This window comes from Gymnoscopelus microlampas (assembly GCF_963454915.1).
Source record: "Gymnoscopelus microlampas genome assembly, chromosome: 20".
Classification (NCBI taxonomy): Eukaryota; Metazoa; Chordata; class Actinopteri; order Myctophiformes; family Myctophidae; genus Gymnoscopelus; species Gymnoscopelus microlampas.
In genome coordinates, this window is record NC_139957.1 from 32,606,035 (window position 1) to 32,626,350 (window position 20,316).

Sequence of the window (20,316 nt, forward strand, 5' to 3'; positions counted from 1 at the left end):
GAATAGGATCTTAAAGACTACAAGTGTGATTATAGAGATTGAAACCAAACATATCGTCTCCGTCAGCGGGGGAACCTCATATGTCCAAAATGGTTACTTTTCAGGATTCAAATAAAAAAAGTATGCATATGCGAGGTGACAAAAAGTGGCTTGGAGGAGACGTGGTTAATGTTTACACCCTCCCCAAGACCAACAGTAGGAGTTAGCACTGCAGTGACAGGAACCATACACGTGGGGGGAATTTGTCAACAACAACATTGGGAAGAAAAATGAAATACAAGGATAATCTTTTGATATGTTATACTATGTCATGTGGCTATTAGTGTTGAACACACAGCATAGTTATTACCAGAGAAATGAACCAACCAGTTTCATATGCTGAGACTACTGTCAAGTCAAGTCTTCCATACCAATATTATTTAGATATTTAATTACTACCTTACAATTGGAACCTGCGCCAGAACGGTTGTCAGTATGTCGGTTGTCAGTATGTACGTTGCAATCTGGCAAGAGTGATGCAACACTGCATCACTCTTACGGTCGTCCCGAATATGGACACAACGCCAGTGTGACGTAATCTCACGACAGCATGACATCACATCCTACCTATAAATTCTAGGATGCCGTCAGATCGCACCAGTTCGACGGCTTCCATCTACCTTACAATTTGAATCCAGTGTCGAATGTCCCTGTGTGTGTACGTTCCTGTCCCCGTGTGTGTAAGTTCCACTCTTTATATGGTTATGGCTGAGTCGTGTGACATGAGCGTGACGTCAGAGGGGCTGAGTCGTGTGACATGAGCGTGACGTCAGAGGTCCGCCCACCGGCCGGATTTGGTTCCATCGATGTTCCAATGATCTATCACTGTCATTACAAAAAGTTTCACATTAGCAAATATGGTTGGTCTATCTTTTAACATTCTACACCACTGCACACTGCTCACAGGTCTGCCATGCCAGGTGTGAGTAATCACAAAGTGGGTTTTGGTCATTGCAGAGGTCATGCACGTCACCTGTTTGTCAAGTGGGTATTTTCATAGCCTGGCGTGGATTTAGGGGAGCACAAAACTCTCTCTCACACTGTGAGGTGCCGGTAATGTGGCACTGCCAAGTGGACGCCGCGTCACGGAACTTCTAGTCTCTGTACAATTCCAAGACATTGAACTAATTATCATCAGTATAAACGGCCACCATCACAGTTTGCATTGCTTTTATCTAAATATTCCAGGAATGTCTGGCTGTCTTTGTGTGTCTTTGATATGCCCAAATGTGCATATGACTGACGTCACAGACTGGGCCTCCAGGAATTTGACAATGGGTACTGACATCATAGTACTGATGTCATAGATCATACAGTAGGCTTGCCTCTAATTACTCGGTCAACGGGTGTTGTGATAGTATAATACCTGTAGATGTTGACATGTGCATTTACATTCGTAGAAATCTTGTATCTCCATATTTCAACTTTAGTTTTTCCAAGATTAATGCCCTACTTGGTCGTACAAGGGCATCGCGCAAAGGTCCTTGTAGATTGGCTATTTTCACTTTTCCTGAAACATTTTGAAAGTGGTCAAGTGTGTCTGTGGGTTTTATGAATATTTAACCAATGAAAGGTAACAAGAGCCTGTGACTAAATGATAATTGATAATTGAACCAAATTGAATTTCTTTCATCTAGGCAGTCACTGACTTCAATGTCCTGTTACTTCACTCTGTATTAAAGCCACAGGCAGCTGATGGAGGACGAGGGCGTTTGGGATGCAGAGACGCAGAGCGCCTACAGCCTGGCGACGGGGGTGAGCCCCCACAGCAGCCTGGCGACGGGGGCGAGCCCCCAGCAGCAGCAGCAGCCGTACCGGCCCACACAGGGCAGCTACCAGCTGCAGTTTGCCATCCAGCAGCTGCAGCAGCAGAGGCTCGTGTCCCGCCAGCTCCTGGACCACAGCCGCAGCCGCCATCAGGTAACCACTGTGACCACTAGTGTTCCTCAAAGTGGGTGCCCGTGGCACCCAAGGGCAGTGGTTCTCAACCTGTGAGTCGGGACCCCAAATTATAGGGGGGGGTCCCCAGATGATTAGCTTAATGCCCAACACTGTTTTCTCACTCAACAATAAACAAACCAACTTACAGTTTAAGTGTACAGTATACAGGGTATCTGCACATTTCTAAAGTTACAATTGAAGGACTTTTAAGAGCTTTTTTAATACCAAATTGGCCACATTTTCAAATATTAGGTAAGAAAGAGGAAAACATTGTGAAATTTGCGTTGTGAGCTTATACTTTAGTTCGGTTATTTTCACAATGTTTATCTGTGGAACCGCAATTCCAAGTGCTTGTCAGGGTGGGGGGTCCCCAGTTCAAATAGGATTATTTTGGGGGGTCACGGCCTGAAAAACTTGCCCTAGGGTGCCGTGATGCAAGTCGACGTGTGTCACAGTCAGAATACTTTGATGATATTTGGAATTTATCAATATCACTTCAGTTAAACCACTTAGACTCTCTCTATGCTTAGTAAAACGAACCTGAGTTCCACTGCTCTTTTTCAACCTACACCAAATCTCTTTGCCAAAAATAGCCAGTCTACAAGCTCACAATGCGTCACACTGCGCTGCGTTGTGAGCTTGTAGATCGGCTATTTTTGACAAATGTTCTCCCCAGAATAGGGGTGCTGGGGTTCAAGTGGTTAAACTATAAAGTCAAGTATAAAGTTATTTTCAATCTGTCCTAATGGGAAACGTATATTCTCTCACGTTTTCCTCGTGACATACTGTTATCTTAAGGGGAAAGATTTACATATTTACATACCGTAATATGAGATAAATGGTGCTATAAAGTAACAATGTAATTCAGGGGTGCTGTGGATGAAAATGTTTTTACAATGGTGCCCTGAGCCAAGAAAGTTTGAGAACCAGTGCTTCTGAGCGATCATTCTATAGAAACAGAGGTCCCCCCATCTCTCCGGCTCTTTATTAAACGGAAACAAAATGTTCAGGTCGGGATACAAATTCCATCCAATCAGGAGAGAGTACATGATACAGGATAAACAAGGGAAATGTGAAGTCTTGAAACACTTTTCACTGGAACACTATAATATTTAAGTGGGGCACCTCTGTCCTCATTGGATGAAGTTTGTATCCCACTTGAAAATATTTTTTTGTTTATTAAAGAGGAGATACAGTATGGGGAGACCCCTGTTACCAGGGCTGTGAATCTTCTGCTATCTCACGATTCGATTCGATTCCGATTCTTGGGGTCACGATTCCGTTTTTCCCCCCGATTTTTTCAAAACAAACGTTTCTCGATTCAAAAACGTTTTTTTCTCCATTCAACACGATTCTCCATTCAAAACATAGGATTTCAGGATCTACTCCAGTCTGCTGGCATGAGAGCAGAGTACATTTACGTAGCGTTTATACTTGTACCGGTTTTATCAACTAAACACAAAAGTAAATCCAAGATCCCAATTTTTTTTTTTTTTTTTGGAAAATGAGAATCTTCTGAATCGTCCAACAGTAGAATCGCGATTCGTATTCGAATCGATTTTTTCTGACACCCCTACCTGTTACTGAACAAACACTCTATAGCAGGGGTCTTCAACGTTTTCAGGCCAAGGACCCCCTAGCTGAGAGAGAGATGAAGCAGGGACCCCCTCTATATTGTATAGAATTGTGTTTCAGATTTTTTGTATTCATTTGGTCTGCTCTTTTCCCCCTCTACACATATAACCTCTTTGCCAAAAATAGCAGATCTACAAGCTCACAACGCCTCGCACTGAGGCGTTGTGAGCTTGTAGATCTGCTATTTTTGGCTAAAGTTCTCCTCAGAAAAGGGATGCTAGGGTTCAACTGGTTAATGTAAAATAATCATATCACACAAAGATTTGGCAGACCCACTGTAGTAACTCTGAGGACCCCCTAGGGGTCCCGGACCCCCCGTTGAAGACCCCTGCTCTATAGCAATGATTACCATCAGAATATTCTAGAGCTTTAACATTTTAACCAAAAAAACAAACTGTTTTGTTTTAAACAAAACATATCCCTTACAGCGCCTTTAATTTAAAGGAGGACTTTGCTTCTAACTTGAGTCCTGTTTGCCGTCAGCCTACAGTACATAAAATGATGTGGTTCAATTACTTTTTACGTAATGCTGGCATCGCAATTTTCCAGCGCAAGCCCTCGAACACACTGGGAAGAAGTGTTACTGTATGGCCCATTTTCACACCTCGTCCTCGAAACAGAACCATGGGATTCACGTTAAATATTAGGCAAAGTTCCCCTTTAACGATGAAGCTGGGCGTCTAAACCGCAACATTGTAACTGTATTCTGTAGTATATCTCATTTATACAGTTTAATTTATACAGCCTTTAATTTATACCGCCTTTATATTGTTTGCTCCTTTAAAAAAAGGCGTTTTGTGTTTTCTTTTAATTAGGATCGAGTGGAAGTGGTAAAATGTTCCAATTTCTCCATCTGTCTCTGTTGTCTTCATTCCAGGATTTCATGGATGAGAAACAGTGAGCAAAGCTTATGAGAAGCATTGATTTATGACTCAGGAAACCCCTCATATTTTTGTCTGTACAAAATCTTCCTTTAGTTAAAAATACAGTGCCGTCCAAAACAGTGCAAAAAGAAAGAAAAAAGAAAAAACCTTTCCCACATCAAGGGGAAAGCCTTCATGTTAGCATTTGCAAAGCTATGCGGGGAATCCGTGTCCACACAATAAAATCCATAGTCTCAATTTAACCCAGACAAGTGTGCAAATGGAACCAAATGGACCCGTAACTCTGAGAGTGTACAAATACAACCAAATGGACCCTTACAGGTCCATTTGGTTCCATTTTATATACTCACTGAGTTAAAGACAAAGGATTTGACCGTGTAAGCGGCTGAACAAAACGGTGATTGTTCAGGAACGGCCTCTCCTCACCAAGACTCTGTTCCTGGAGAGCAAAAAATTACTTGTCACACCAACAGAACCCGTAGTTCTGCTAAACGGCTCGGCCGGGCTTTTATTTTATCGCAAGGTGAGTTATCGAGACAACTTCCCGTAAAGGGTCCTAGTGGGGCCTCCGTATCTATTAACCAAGACATTCATATCAGATGCTAGCTCTGTTTATGGTTCACGCTACAACACAAACAAAACCGTTGAGACATGATTTTCTTTACTGTAGTTATGTAGCAACAGAGAAACACTTTAGTCACGCGCAAGCGGCCATGACAGATGTGATTTGGCCCTGTGCTGAGGGAGATTAGTGGGGCCGAGAAGTTTAAGTCACTTGACACTGTATTGTTTTCACTTTTGGAAGAAAAGAGATATACGGCTCTCTGTCTATCAGTTCGTTTGCTTTGAAAGGGGATCTGAACAGGAAGAGTGTGTTTATTCATCTTGCGCTGATCGCCGTGACGAGTCATCCTATATGGATGGAGAGAAACGCAAGGCAGGGGAGCGCCGTGGGACCGCTTTATGGGCTAGAATGACTGGCCGCACTCATTCTTTACATCCGCCCTGAGTAATGCAGTTGCCCTCACGTCATTGTTTTTTTCATGATCTAGGTTTGGCCCTAATTAATGCTGTTGAGGTGATATTTTTCTTGGCTGGGGCGATCTGGCTTACGCAAGGCATACTGTGAAAGTGATCCCCCCGTCTCATCCCCTCCCGTTGGCTGCTCTCTGGACCGAGCACGGTTCACCAATTTTCACCTACCACTTGCAAGCATCTCCCATCATCCTTCAGTACCTGACACTGGAAAAAGAGTATCTCTCCCTATGAGAAATGGTCTGAAATCGCGTACACGTACGGACCCATGTGTACATAGGTCGCTGAGACGGACCCAACCTTCAAAATATCCCATTTAGTGACATCATGGGAGGCTGCCTTAGCATCGATTGAGTCACCATCCAATCAACAAACCCTCCCTGAAATCTCCCCTTTCACTCCCTAGATCCATCTAGTGCAGTGGTTTCTCAACGTGGGGTCCGGGGACCCCCAGGGATCCTTTTGTGAGATCCAGGGGGTCCCCATCTAAATGATTGCATGATAGTTAGATACCAAATGGACCCTTACGGGTCTATAACTCCGAGAGTGTTACTACTGTATTTATGTTATGTTATGTTTATTCATTTGATATGGACATTACAATTACATTGGACGAAACCAGATTTATTGTTTACAGTGTATATACTGATTACGGATTTTACAGTGTAACTTCCCAGAGATGCAAAACCATGTAAAATGGGGGTCCATGGCCTAACACATATCAAACTCTGGGGTCCCTGAAATTAAAAGGGTTGAAAATCACTGATCTAGCGCGTTGGTTCTCAAAGTGGGGTCCGGGGACCCCCAGGGGTCCTTGGGGGAGTTCCAGGGGGTCCCCAGCTAAATGATGGATAGTTAACCATTTGTACACTCTCAGACTTAAATTGACATAGATTTTACAATAATAAATTGCGGTCCAAGTGATAGAAATGCCATTAAATGGGGGTCCGTAGCCCTAATGCATGTCAAACTGGGGGTCCTTGAAATTAAAATGGTTGAGAATCACTGTACAAAAATCTTCTCTTATGGGGGTCCCTGGCATATCTTTTGAAATGGGGGTCCGCGGGCTAATAAGTGTCAATTTGGGGGTCCTTGACATGAAAAAGTTTGAGAATCACTGATCTAGCGTGTTACGGGTCTGCCTGGTTGGGACTCTTTACTAATGCTGAGCTCTGCTGTCCTGCAGCTCAGCTCAATGTGCATCTTTGTCGGTCCTTTCTCTGTAATGAGACAAGACAAAATGATAGAGGACTCTTTATTTCTATGGACTCATTGAAATAAATCTGCTCCACATCACTGGGTCCCGCCACGCCTGCACTTTTCGGACAATTTATTCATGTATTTGGCTCGACCAACTACAAAAATGATGTTGAGTGCACGTGCACACACGCGCGTGTGTGTGTGTGTGAGAGACAGAGAGCGAGTGGGCTGTTCCGGCCGTTTGTGGCCCCTGTTCCAGTTACTGGGTGCAGACTGCGCGGCTCCTCCACAGACTTGGCCTGGAGCCACCTGGCAGCCAAAGAAAGGTGCCCTTCCTGGCCCCCGCGCAAACTGCAGCGTGGCTCCGGCCCCTGCAACCTGGAAACCCAGCTTCTCATTTATCAACACAAAAAATTACATCAGATATTCCCTGTCACGCTGCCGGCCCCCTTTGAAAGGACACGCCGGGGAACCGGTAAACCATTAGCTGGTTAGATAGACGTATAAAGTGGCAGAGAAAATGGCACAGGCGTGAGATGTGGAAGGAATGCACGCGCAGCATTCCGCAGAATTGCAGGGACCTGGTGAATGGTAGCTCTTAAATATTATGTTAGGAAATATATGTCAAGAAAAGGCTACCCCCCCCCCTTTTCCCCTAAGTCTTTGAAGAGTAATCTTGTCTAAACATTTTATTATTTTTGTATTTATTTTTTCAACGGATTCTGAATATGTAGAGCTTGTTTTGGTGTTTCTTTTCTTCTCCTTCTTTTTTGTGTGCTACAGTATTTCTTGTTAGGGTCTTTGATATTTCACCTTAATGACCTGGGACAGACATTTTTCCCATGTGTAGCCCATTCCAAATTTAATAGCTCTTCCCGTTTCCTATTTTGGTATGAGAGTTGAGTGCAAATTGTAGCCAATTGCTACAACACTACACTCATTGATAAATTTTATTGTAACTGTATAAACAGTGAATTCCACATAGATGATGACTACAGTGTGCGTGTGTGTGTGTGTGTGTGTGTGTGTGCGTGCGTGCGTGCGTGCGTGCGTGCGTGCGTGCGTGCGTGCGTGCGTGCGTGCGTGCGTGCGTGCGTGCGTGCGTGCGTGCGTGTGTGTGTGTGTGTGTGTGTGTGTGTGTGTGTGTGTGTGTGTGTGTGTGTGTGTGTGTGTGTGTGTGTGTGTGTGTGTGTGTGTGTGCGTGCGCGTGTGTGTGTGTGTGTGTGTGTGTGTGTGTGTGTGTGTTGGTGTCTGTGCATGCATACTGTATGTGCCTGTCTGTTAAAGGCCTACTCTTAACTTTTTAATCAAGTAGTAAAGTATTGTGCATTGTGAAAAGAGATATGGGTGTCTTATTTTACCTGTGTTCCTGTGGCCTACCTCTATATAATTATTTTCCTTGGATGCAAAGCTACCTCATACCGTTACCCAAAGTGTTACCATCTGCCATAGCTGACCACAGGACACTTCCACGGGAAGCTGCAAACATATATTTTCATTGCACTCTGAGTTGATCAGAGTGCCAAAATGTTGCCGTATCCCTGTAAAGCTACTATCCGGGACTTATTTTGAATGAATAAAACTATGTATGTTAGGGTGTTGATACAATGTAACGAGCACATCTGCAGCGATTGGAGGTGGTCTCCCTGAGACATTTGACCCCTGTGTCAGGTAAGACCTCTAAAGCAGTAGTTCTAGAGGTGGGGTCCGGGGACCCCCAGGGGTCGTGGAGGGGGTTCCAGGCGGTCCCCAGCTAAATGTGTTAATGCAGCATCAGAAACATTTGAACCTCTTTATCCATATTTTATATGTTGGATATTTAAAAAAAATTGCAGATATACAAGCTCACAGCGCATCACTTTGTGCCAAAATATTGGAATATTTCGAGAAATATCGAAAATGTTGAATAATTTTGAATTATTCGGCCAAATATATATCAATTTGGGGTGTCCTTGGCACGAAAAAGTTTGAGAACTACTGATCTAAAGGTTCATAATGTCAATAAAGACAGAAAACATTAAACATTTTAGCCTTAATTACATTTTTGGGGTGAACTATCCTTTTAAAAGTTCTGTGAATTTTTATAACCCAAGTCCCCCCCTTCATCCTAGGCCCTGTTGCCAGATCCTCGGGCTGCCACTGGTTCATCCACCATGCCTTCAGCCAGCCACCCCATCCGCCACAACCCCATCCAGAGCCAAGGTCGCCCCGTTGGCCCCGTCCTCACCCCGAAGCCACCAAGCGGTGGCCGGGAGGGCCCGGTCAGGAAGACAGCAACCCAGCGCCTCAGCAGCAAGTAAGGCCACAGCACTGCAGAATGACACAGTCCATTTACATGCCACAAAACCGTTTATTTTCCATTACTTAAATCCAGCACAGCTGAAGGTCTAATCCATCGTCTAATTTGTGCGATATTAACCCATTACGACCGGGAACGCATCTCTGTCATTTTAGATTTCTTTGGCTATTAAAAAATAGCAGATCTACAAGCTCATAGCGCGGCACTATGAACGCTATGAGCTTGTAGATCAGCTATTTTTGAAAAATCATAAAAATCTTTGAATATGTATTTTTTTTAAACCAACATTTGTAAAATATTTTGTTCCAGAGACCCCCCCCCAGAATCAAAGATTTGAGTTACAAATGTTTGCTTTAAAAAATTCACATTCAAAGATTTGCACAGATTTTCACGATTTTTTAAAAATAGCCCAAAGACATCAAAAAATGTCACAGGTGCGTTCCCGGTCTTAATGGGTTAAGTGATGCTAATTTTGCGGGGGAGGGGGGCATCGATTGTAGCCCTGCCAGTTGGGGTGAAACGAGGTCCACTGCATCAGCGAGCTGAAGAGGAAATGGCTCAGGGTAATGAGAGTTAGAATACGTGTGGAAGCGGAGTGGTCCCAGCCTCTTGGCTGCAGGCTGTATCTGCCTATTCAGTAAACAACTTCATCACAGGCCTGATTTCTGCTTGAACCGTAAACAGAATGCGGTTCAACGGCAGGGCCCTGGGCCCTGAGCGCCGTTTAAAGCCTGTTTGGTTTGGAGATTAGCTAGAAGAGCAGAGAGAAGGGAAAAATAAAAGAATTGAGAAAAGAAGGAAGGGGGATATTAAGAAAAAAAAAAGAAAGAATAGGGCCGAAGGAGACCAAACTGCCAGCTGTTTCCCACGCCTGCAGTATGACTTTATTAGCCCGACATCTGGCCAAATTACACAACAATAGCAAACCTCAGTGATAGGAGCTGCTTGTTTGTATAAAGCACATGGCTGCAATGGTGGACTGCTGCTTGTGCACTTTCAGTGTGAGAGTACAGCACGGGATGGGAGCAACACAGAAGACTGTGTGTGTGGGGTGGAGTGGGTGTGGGGATGTGTTAATATGGTGTATTGCCTACCTGTTTGACAGCTTGTGTGTGTGTGTGTGTGTGTGTGTGTGTGCGCGTGTGTGTTCGTGTGCGTGCGTGCGTATCTATGCTTTGATGTGGTTGGTCAGGCCAGAGAGCTGCGGAGGACACGGGACCAATGCATCTTGGTCTTGTAACGTGATGCGGTTAAATTTCAATCTGTGGGATGGACCACGCCGTCAGAGAGCAAGCAAGGGAAGAGTGAACAGGGGCTGGGGTGCAGGGTATGGGTTGTAGGATAGGTTAGGGCAGCTGGCTAGGTGCAGTGTTTGCTCCCGCGTGTGTGAGCGAGCGAGCGCGTGCGTGCGTGTGCGTGCGTGTGTGTGCGTGCATGTGCGCATGCATGTGTGTGTGTGTATGCGCGCACATGTGCGTGTATGTGTGTGTGTGTTCCTGGCAGTTGCCGTGTTTACCCTCGGCATGTGGAATTCCTGAGCCCCCTCACACTCTCCACTGTCCTGCATTTTTGCGGTCCACCAGTGTGACAGGGGAGAGTGTGGGAAAAACGGAAGCTTCTTCAAGACCAAAAATGCACTGATGGAAACAAACGAGAGAAAGAATAAAGAGGGAGAATAGAAAGAATGACAGAGCAAGAGAGAGAATATAAACTCTGTCCAGAAGAGAGGAGATGATTGTTCACAGAAGATGAAGCGGGATAATGAGTTGCTTCCCTTTATTCTCTGCACTCGTTTTAGGGGGCAGTGCTCAATACCTTGGTTATTATGGCACATCTGAAAGCCATCCCAGGGCAGGCTAAAGCCCCCTCCACCTTATAATAGCATCACTGTGTTGGGCGTATCAGAGCAGCTCAAGGTTACTCAATCCTTCAAACACCATTCCAATAGCCAGCTGTTGAACTCAGAGCGAGCCGCGCTACATTTGATACCAATCTACAAGCGTTAGCCCTGGCCTGTTTTTCCCCTGGACAATACACCATTGATGACTACTGACAGTTGTTCCTCTGTTATTTGAATCTATTATTTGCATGACGCTCAGTTCTTTGGCCTTGTTTTGAACGGAAAGGAACTAATAAGGATTAAGATAAGGCAAAGAAAAGAAAGGAAAAAGGAGGGAGGGGTGGTTTCTGTTGATGCAGCCAAATAGACTCCTCTGTCTGAAAGCCTGGGAGATTAATAAAAAGAACTCTCCATTAATCCCCCCCCCCCTCCAACCAGAATGCCATCCAATCAGAGTAGAACATTGTCAGAAAGCGCCGACTCACTCCCGGTCCAGTGATCACACAAACTGATCCGTCAGCATTTGCTTTCTGTCCCTCATTACATTAAGTTTTAATTGATGTGGAGCCTCAAATAGGCTGAATAAGGCCTTGGCACTAGCCGTAGATTACGACTCTCGTAGATGTATTTTATCGATTCTGACATTTTCAATCTATGAGAGTCGTAGAGACTATCCCCCCATTTCCCACTGGATTGTCAGCTCCAAAGCCTGTTGTTCTCCAAACATGTACAAATGCAAAAAATAAGGTGCTTACCCTTGTGCCCCAAATGTTAACTCACTCTACGGTGTAGTAGTGCAATGTAATAATCCATATTTTTATGGATGCGCTTCGTCACTACCGCCCATTGGGAATTTCCGACAGAATCGGCCACAGACGGGATTAAAACACTTATTTATTGAAAAATATAGATTATTACATTGCACTTCTACACCGAAGAGTGAGTTAACATTTGGGGCACAAGGGTAAGCACCTTATATTTTGCATTTGTACAAGCTGACAATCCAGTGGGAAATGAGGGGGGTGGTCGCTAAGACTCTCGTAGATTGAAAATGTCAGAATCGATAAAATACATCTACGAGAGTCGTAATCTACGGCTACCTTGGCACCAGTTCTGAATGATAACCCTGCTTGTATTGTGCCGTTAGCGTACAGCCGCTGAGCGGGGCAGAGCTGCACCGCATCAAGCAGGGCAGGGCCCAACAGTCTATCAACATACGATGGCTGCCAGCTCCGAGGGGCTGCGAGGTATCACTCTGGTATGACTTCAGTTCAAGGATTTGAAAGGAGCAATTTGTAACACAAATAAAATGAGCGTGTGTTGGTATTTTGTTTGCGAGGCTGTGCCAGTTTTGCAGCTGTAGCTACGGAAACCCGGGCTGTCGTGTGGCATTACTAATAGGGTGACAATTACAGCAGCACCATTAATGTCAGCCGCGCCGCTGCCTTCACTCCCTATTAGTCAGCTGCGGCCGCAGTTAGCCGCGCAGGATACTGTATACACACAGGAGCTGCCAAAAGTGTGTTTATGGTCGAACTTTATCCCTGTGGTCAATCTAAATAACATTACCACACGCTAGCTACCTACACGCACAACACCATTAGGCCTATAGCTCAGATTTGTTTGCACGCACCCTTTCAGCCTCTTCAGAAGCATTTTTGTGTGTTAAGCGTGATTTGTACAGTACTTAATGGTTGCGTACCGGTGTCGCGCACCAAAAATAGCCAATCTACAAGCTCACAACACGTTGCAGTGTGATGGATCGGATATTGTCGGTGCACAACACCGTAAATCAGGCATTACTCTCTGCTGCGGGGATATAGGATTTTATCTGAACACTGCAAGTTCAGAGCACTTCTCTCCTAGGCTGGCGTTGACTGCCTGACTCTTGCTGTTGACAAAGAAAGTGATGTGAAGAACCCAGAGGTCAATATGTTTTTTTTTCTTTCCTTCTCCCTCCAAATATGAAAGAGATCGCTTCCTGTCCAGTTATGCCATGCTTAAAGTGGGCCAGTTCTATTTGCGGTTGTGTAATGCTATGAAAGAACAACTGTGCGCAGTCCCTTACAAGGAGGCAGTGTGTGCCCTCATTACCTTGTTAATGCCGCTTTGGCAAGCCGCTGTTATGGGGCGAGAGGTTAATGCCAGCTGAGCTTTATTTATTGTTCCCCTAAAAAAAAGAAAAGAAATGCTTAACAGATTTAACGTGTAGGGTTACAAACTTTTTTGCAGAGGTGGGACCAAGTCCCTATGTTGCAAGTCCAAGTCGAGTCTCAAGTCTTTGCTCTCAAGTCCCGAGTCAAGTCCAAGTCAACACAGCCAAGTCCCAAGTCAAGTCCAAGTCCTCAGCTTTTTGTTTCGAGTCCCACACAAGTCCTTAGCATTTTGGTTCGAGTCCCACACAAGTCCTAACCTTTTGTTTCAAGTCCCAAACAAGTCCTAACCTTTTGTTTCAAGTCCCAAACAAGTCCTAACCTTTTTTTTCGAGTCCCAAACAAGTCCTAACCTTTTGTTTCGAGTCCCAAACAAGTCAAAATGTTAATTCAAGATATGTAAAGATTTACATAAATCATGAGCATTTTTCACAATTTGCATTTGTTTTAAAACATGGGTTCTTCCAGGCCAACAGAACGCAGATACTGTACTTTTAATATCCTCCTTGAGGACAGGGTTTAAAAGGGCCCTTTTTAATGAATATAATGTAATTTTGTACAATCTGTATGGTAGAGTATGTTACTACAATATAACTTATACAATCAGGGTGGTTGTATTTTGTCTCCCTGCTCTTCTATTGAGACATTTAGATAATGTCAAAGGCCATGTCTCACCTAGACACAGGATCTGACACAAATTCAGTGTATCCTCTGATCAAGCAGGCAGGCTCTATTATCACGATGGTGATAATTCAAATCCGGGGTAGAAGAGGAAATGTATATAGCGCTGAAGTGGTCAATGTATGTTTTGTATTAATAACCAAAATCTACAAAGTAATTGGTACCTAAAATTTTCAAATAATTGTAGTGGAGTAAAAGTAGGCTAATATCTGCCTCTCATATGTAGTTGAGTAGAAGTAGGTAGCTGATATATTGCACTTTTACCTTAGCGCTAGGTATACTCTTGGTTGCTTGTTTTTGCAGAAAATGCACTTAAGACTTCTGGTGATTAGTAGTTTCGTTCCCTACCTATGTTGAATGCACTTACTGTAAGTCGCTTTGGATAAAAGCGTCTGCTAAATAATGTAGAAGTAAAAGTACTGAAAATTGCAAATACTTCAGTAAAGTAAAAAATAAGTCAAAATTGTACTTAAGTAAAGTACTTGAATAAATGTACTTAGTTACTTTCCACCACTGGTTATAGTTTGCACTTAGCACGCAGTAATGTTAATGTGAAGTATAGGTCTTGCCTTGCATACTGCTTTTCTCGTCTTGTCTATCTTTAAAACCGAAAGCTATAACTGCTGGAGTTGACATTTTATTCCACCTGGCTTCAGTTCCAGCAGCGACGGCAGGAGTGAAGCCGGTGTGTTGTTTGTTTGGTAACGTGCAACATGTGGGCCAGTGTTGCCAAGTATCGGGAGAGAAACAAGCAAACCGACTTCCAAAAACAAACCAAATTTTGTCCAAAGGTTAGGGTAAATAAGCAGCTTTGGCAACACTACACTAGGTGTCACTGACGGCCGGGATTTCTGACTAATAACATTATAGTTGATGCACACTTTTTTAAACATTTTTGGCTTGCTTAAGTGACTTGAAAGTGACTTGAAGGTGACTTGAAAAGACTTGAATTTTCAAGTCACGAGGGCTCAAGTCAAGTCAAGTCTCAAGTCTTTAGTGTTCAAGTCAAGTCAAGTCTCAAGTCTTTGGCATTCAAGTCCCAAGCAAGTCCAAGTCTATTTTTGATTTGGTCAAGCAAGTCTCAAGTCATCAAAATCGGGACTTCAAGTCAAGTCGAGTCTCGAGTCTCGAGTCCAAGTCCCCACCTCTGCTTTTTTGCCCCCTGCTCTTACGCCCTACTGCCACTTATAAGGGCTTACTTTGTGAAAATATTGTGCTCTATTCACATAGAACAGTCTTCCCCAAACAGAGGGTTGTCGTGACCCAGTATGGGCCGCAGACCCATTTTTATGTGTCGCTAGTAAATATCCAGGTTTTTGTTTGTTTCCTGTTTCAATTGTTTATTTTTTTCCAATTTGTTTTTTTAATAAATTCTTGAAATCTCTGTGTGCACGGTCGCTAGTATCCAGGGGTTTTCTCTTTCCTCTTTTAATTGTTTATTTTTTTCCATTTCTTTTCAATGAATACATTCACGAAACCTCAGTGTGCACGGGCGCATGTGTTTAATGTATTTTTGTAAGTCTGGGTCCCCAAAAGACACCAAATTTAGCTTTTGGGTCTTAAGCTGAAAAGGTTTTGGAACCACTTGCACAGACATTCCATGTGTAGTGCCGATTCAATGGGAGAGACTGCACAGTGGGTTGTTTGTGAGACCCAGGGCCACGAAGGTCTTTGCAATGGTTGCGCTAACTTGTCATTTCAAATACTTAAGGGCTTTTCTATGACTTTCCTGTCGCTTGCTTATTGTCCACAGGCCCCGTCTACTAATTTATTGTCACAATTATCTCAGGTTATCTGTCTAAACACCAGGTTTGGTTCGCGAGGCATCGGTGTGAAAAGCACACCACCCTGGACAGCTACCAAGGGGCAGGAATGTGTCCCCTCCCCATCACAATAGCTCACGAGAAGCACTCGGTAAACACTTAACCTCGACTGAATGTCAAGAAACCCCCTCCGGCCCTTAAACCCACCCACGCACACTGCCTTGCATAAGCTGTCAAAAAACGGTGATCCGTTTGTTGTTTGGTGGAATATGTTGCACAAACTGGAGAGATACGTGATAAAACCCTGAGAGGCATGAAACCTCCCATCATTCCCAGCATAGCTGGGACCGCTTTACTTAGTTGTACGCCGAAACGTACAACTAAGTGGTATCCTTCAGCGATGGGTCACATCCAGTCCCTCACTCACATCTTTTTTTTTTTTAAATATATTTTTGGGGCTTTTTCTGCCTTTTATTGATAGGATAGTAGGCTGACAGGAAATGGGGAGAGAGATGGGGGGGGGGAGACATACAGCACAGGTCGTCGGGATTGGAAGTCGAACCTGCGACACGCTGTGAAGCTGGACTACCAGCATGTGGTATGCGCCTGGACCGCTAGGCCAGCGGACGCCCCACTCACTCTTATCTTGTGTCTGACCAACAGGCAGACCTCCTCAGAGGGTCCGACCAATGGAACCACGTCCAATGGCCAGCACGGTGTCTATGAGGCCGTCTGCGGGAAAACAGGTGGGTGTGACACTGTGCTGTTCTCTGTATACCACCGTCCTCTACTGTACTGAACCATACCCAGGCTGCCAGGGCTATAGTTGTTGGACAGCTGGTGAGTTATGCCCCCTCCACGCCAGTGTCGGTGATTGCAGCCAGGCATAGTGGCCATTCCTCCATGGAGGACTGATAAACACTGTTGGATATTTTTATCTTGGTTCTGCTTGCCCAATGGTGTGTGTGGTATGGCTCATGGTTTATAATGAGCCAAAGACTCCGTTATGATAACTGTAATAAACAATACACAGCCTCTTGTTACTGGCCGGTTTAACCCACGCAACAACAAAAAAAAAGAAAAAGGTCAGAGGGGCTGGCTTTATCGGTTATTATATCATAATGACTTGTGCCATGGCCGTCTTTAGCGTTTAGGCCAAGCTGAGTTTTAAGCAGCCATAAATGAGTGGGTATAAACACATAATTAACTTTCCAGTTTAGTAATCTGCTCACTTGATCATTCAGTCTCCATGTGTCCAACTCTAGAGGTCATGTTACCGCTGGAGGATAAAGAGGCATTACGCTGATGGCATCTCTCTCCTGTAATGACATCCAGTGATGCTCGGCCATTCCCTCATCTGTTGGCCATGCTGCCCCAGTCCCAAAATCCTCCGTGTTAATTTACTGTAACTCTGAGGACCCTTACGGCTCCATTTTTACACTCAAAGCTATGCTTAATTTTATTCTCCCTCGTGCGACGGTGTTAGCGTGACGAAAATAGCAGACCTATAAGCTCACAATGCGACACGTGGTTGATTGATTGAATTCTTTATTAAGAAGATTGTTAACAGTACGTACGGTCAATAGTTGATGTGGATAACACATCGTGGCTTGTTTCCATTGTGGTCCATTGTACTCAATGAATCAGTAAGACATTAAATGCATACATATACATACATACTGTGCATACATACAATACAATACATATCGGTAAAAGCTCAGTAGCAGCAAAAGCTATATTTACAGAAAAGGGGGGGTGGGGGCCGGGAGGCAGAGGATGCTACTCTTGTAGATCTTCTATTTTTGATGCAAGACACCATCGTACATCAAAATGTAAACAGGCTTTAAAGTCACACTGTGTATAACATTCATTTTATTAGTATTTTTGGCGACACTCGTCCATTGTCATTACAGCATTTGTCTATACGGAAGTAGTGCTCAAAAAGGAATGCTGCAGGGGCCTAGAGTCCGAGGATATTTTGGAACGCAACAACAAGTTGTCAGAAACTGTATTTATTTACGTTAAAATACATAAATAAATACAGTACATTTCCGATGTCTACGTCAGTGTTGGGGGCACAGTCGTGAATAGAAATTGTGTTTAATAGTGTTAAGAGAAGTTATACCAGCTATACTAGAGAAAAATGTACTAGTGAAAGATTATATTTTGTTTAATTGAAAAATTAACACATTATGACTTTAATTTAACACTAAGGATTTTACTATGTGGCGCCCTAAATCCGTGACCATTTGTACCCATGTTTCATCAACTGCAACAAAAGAAATAGCTTTTGCGTGTAATGTATTTATTATGGTCTTACTATAGGCTGTTGCGCACGCACGTAGGCTCACGTGTGCGTGCGCTCACGTGCATCCCCTCGTCTTGAAGTTGTTGCACAACTATTTCCACTCTGGAGCCGGGGCCGGGGGGACTGGGGAAGCTGTTGAGTTTATTGCAGTAACAGTGATATTAAGCAGTTTGATGCACATCTGTTTGTCTGATCAGGGATTTTTTTTTCCATAGACCTCTCCTATACGTTTAGCGTTAGCGACTCACGCCATTCATCATCACGCGAGCGTCACACACTTGAGCCGACCCACAGAAAAGCGAGATCCTGCCCGAGTCGCTCCAAACAGAGCTACTGGAAAAAGACAGTAGCTGTGCGCCAACCAACCCCCAAAAAATGTATGTGTGTGTGTGTGTGTGTGCGCGCGCGTGTCTGCGCCTATGACCAGAACATTTCTTTTTCTTTTATTTCATTTCTCTCTCTTTTCTTCCCTCCTATAAGTATGAAGGTTGGCGTAGGTTAACAAACATCTTATAAACTCATCAATAACTGTAACTGGATCTGTTGGGAGCAGCTTCTGAATTTCATGAATGCATTTTTTCCGCCGCTCAAGGCGCAAAGGGTGGGGTGGGGGGGCTTCACTTCTGATTCCCCCCCCCCCCCCCCCCTTAAAAAAAATGGAGCCTGAGTAACTGAAAGAACAAAACCGCTCCGCACCAGAAACCAGTTAACAAGCCATGCATTGAGAATAGGACAGAGTACAACAGAGACTTTTTTTCTTTTTGGGTGGGTGGGTTTGTTATTGGAAGGTGCAACGGCCCTTTGTGGAGCTTCAGCAGCGAGTCACGGTCTCCTGCCCGCCCAGTGTACCTTTTGTAGCGAGATGACTGGGCTCCCCTGATCGATTGTGACAGGGAGTTAGAGTGGGTCCAAACGGACAGCATTCTCTATGATCAGCTGTCCGCTCGCATTAATCATTCGCTCCCTTTATATCTCTCCTATCTCTCTCTCTCTTTCTCTCTCTCTTTCTCTTCCTCTTTGCTGAGAACCGCCCTCACTCGCTCTGCTCTCTCTTAATCATGTAACTCTCTCTCTGTCTCTCTCTCTCTCTCTCTCTCTCTCTCTCTCTCTCTCTCTCTCTCTCTCTCTCTCTCTCTCTCTCTCTCTCTCTCTCTCTCCCTCACTTGTCTCTCTCCTTGCTCTTCACCTCGTCGAACCCTTCCCTCCAATTCATTTTTGATGTGGGTTAAGAGACTGGATTTTGATGAGGACCCATCAATGCTTATGAAACCAGATTATATCTATTGGCCACATGTGTTTTTAAAGTCCTCCGATTGAAGTTCTCAGGGCTCCGTGGAGGAGATTTATTGCTTTCTGTTTGAGGAGGAAATGAACGCTGCACTTGTGCCCATTTTAATGGGTTCCTGATCATGTCAAGGCTGATAACTTAAGGTCCGCGTCTACCAAAGTAAAGGCTTGTGTGTGCGCGTGTGATGCACGCACTTTTGGCCGGTTGTCGTCCGTCCCCCATTATTTCCAATCCCTGTGCAGTTTAGGGCAAATCTACATTTATACTTCATCACATGACGGTGAAGCTTGCCGAGAAAAACTAACTTTATCGGCAAGCTAACTGTCGTGCAATGGATTTTAACCCATTAAGACCTGAGGCAGATTCTACAAGTGCCTTCTAAATCAGTAGTTCTCACACTTTCAAGATTTTTCAAAAATGTAAAAAAAATTGCAGATGTACAAGTTTTTTAGTCTTGTCTTGTCATAGTCTTTTCTCTTTCTTCAAAGGACAGGGGAACTGTCTAAACCTTATACTTTATTACTTTGTGTTTATTGTTTCCCAGAGACGGTGAGGTAGGCTGAGCTTATTTTCCTATGCAGTTGTTTTCTTGGCATGAACATGGCTACACTTGACCCACAAGGATGCTATGAAGCTGTTTATTATCAAGAGAAGTAAATCACCCTTTAACACTGTTGTAAACATTATATCGTCGCTGTCAGGCAGAAATCTCCAAATTTCAACTTTTTATGTTTTTTTCGTCATTTAATGCCCTACTTCGTCAAACAAGAGTGTCAAGCAAAAGTTGTGAAAACAGCCGATATAGATGGGAAAACGCAATTATAGATGGGCACGACACAGTACAGTATAAAATAGGGCTTAAGTGGTTAACATGGATGTATAGGCTGGTTTCATATAGAAGCCGCCCGACTATCGTCTATTTCTCTTTTCCAGTTTCCGGATTTTCTCACGTTCTCCTTGTGTTCTTTGGTAGCATCTTGTGTCATTAGTTTTTATCATGTTCACTTTCTAGGATGTCAGTGTGGACAGGGGAGAGGTTCAGAGTGAATATTGGCCCTTAACCACTCTTAAAGCCTCTATACTTAGTGAAGCGGACCCGAGTTGGCTCTGTACATAGTCTGCTCTTGTTTCCTTCTACACCAAATCTCTTCCCCAGAAATAGCGTGAGCTATTTCCGGCAAAGCCCCCGAATACGGGGCGCTAGGGTTCAAGTGGTTAATCTTCCTTTTGCTGAGCTGGAAGAAGCCGCC

General features: G+C 44.1%; 1 protein-coding gene across 2 annotated transcripts in view; it reads left to right on the forward strand.

The window, feature by feature from the left end:
• The window catches only part of ttll5 (tubulin tyrosine ligase-like family, member 5), an 85,865-nt gene that overhangs the window by 61,525 nt on the left and 4,024 nt on the right, over window positions 1-20,316 (forward strand). For both annotated transcript variants that reach the window (XM_084044476.1, XM_084044477.1), the window contains 3 exons: window positions 1,722-1,959; window positions 8,846-9,030; window positions 16,134-16,216. In XM_084044476.1, coding sequence (XP_083900602.1) covers window positions 1,722-1,959; window positions 8,846-9,030; window positions 16,134-16,216 — 506 coding nt within the window. The remainder of the gene's footprint in view (window positions 1-1,721; window positions 1,960-8,845; window positions 9,031-16,133; window positions 16,217-20,316) is intronic.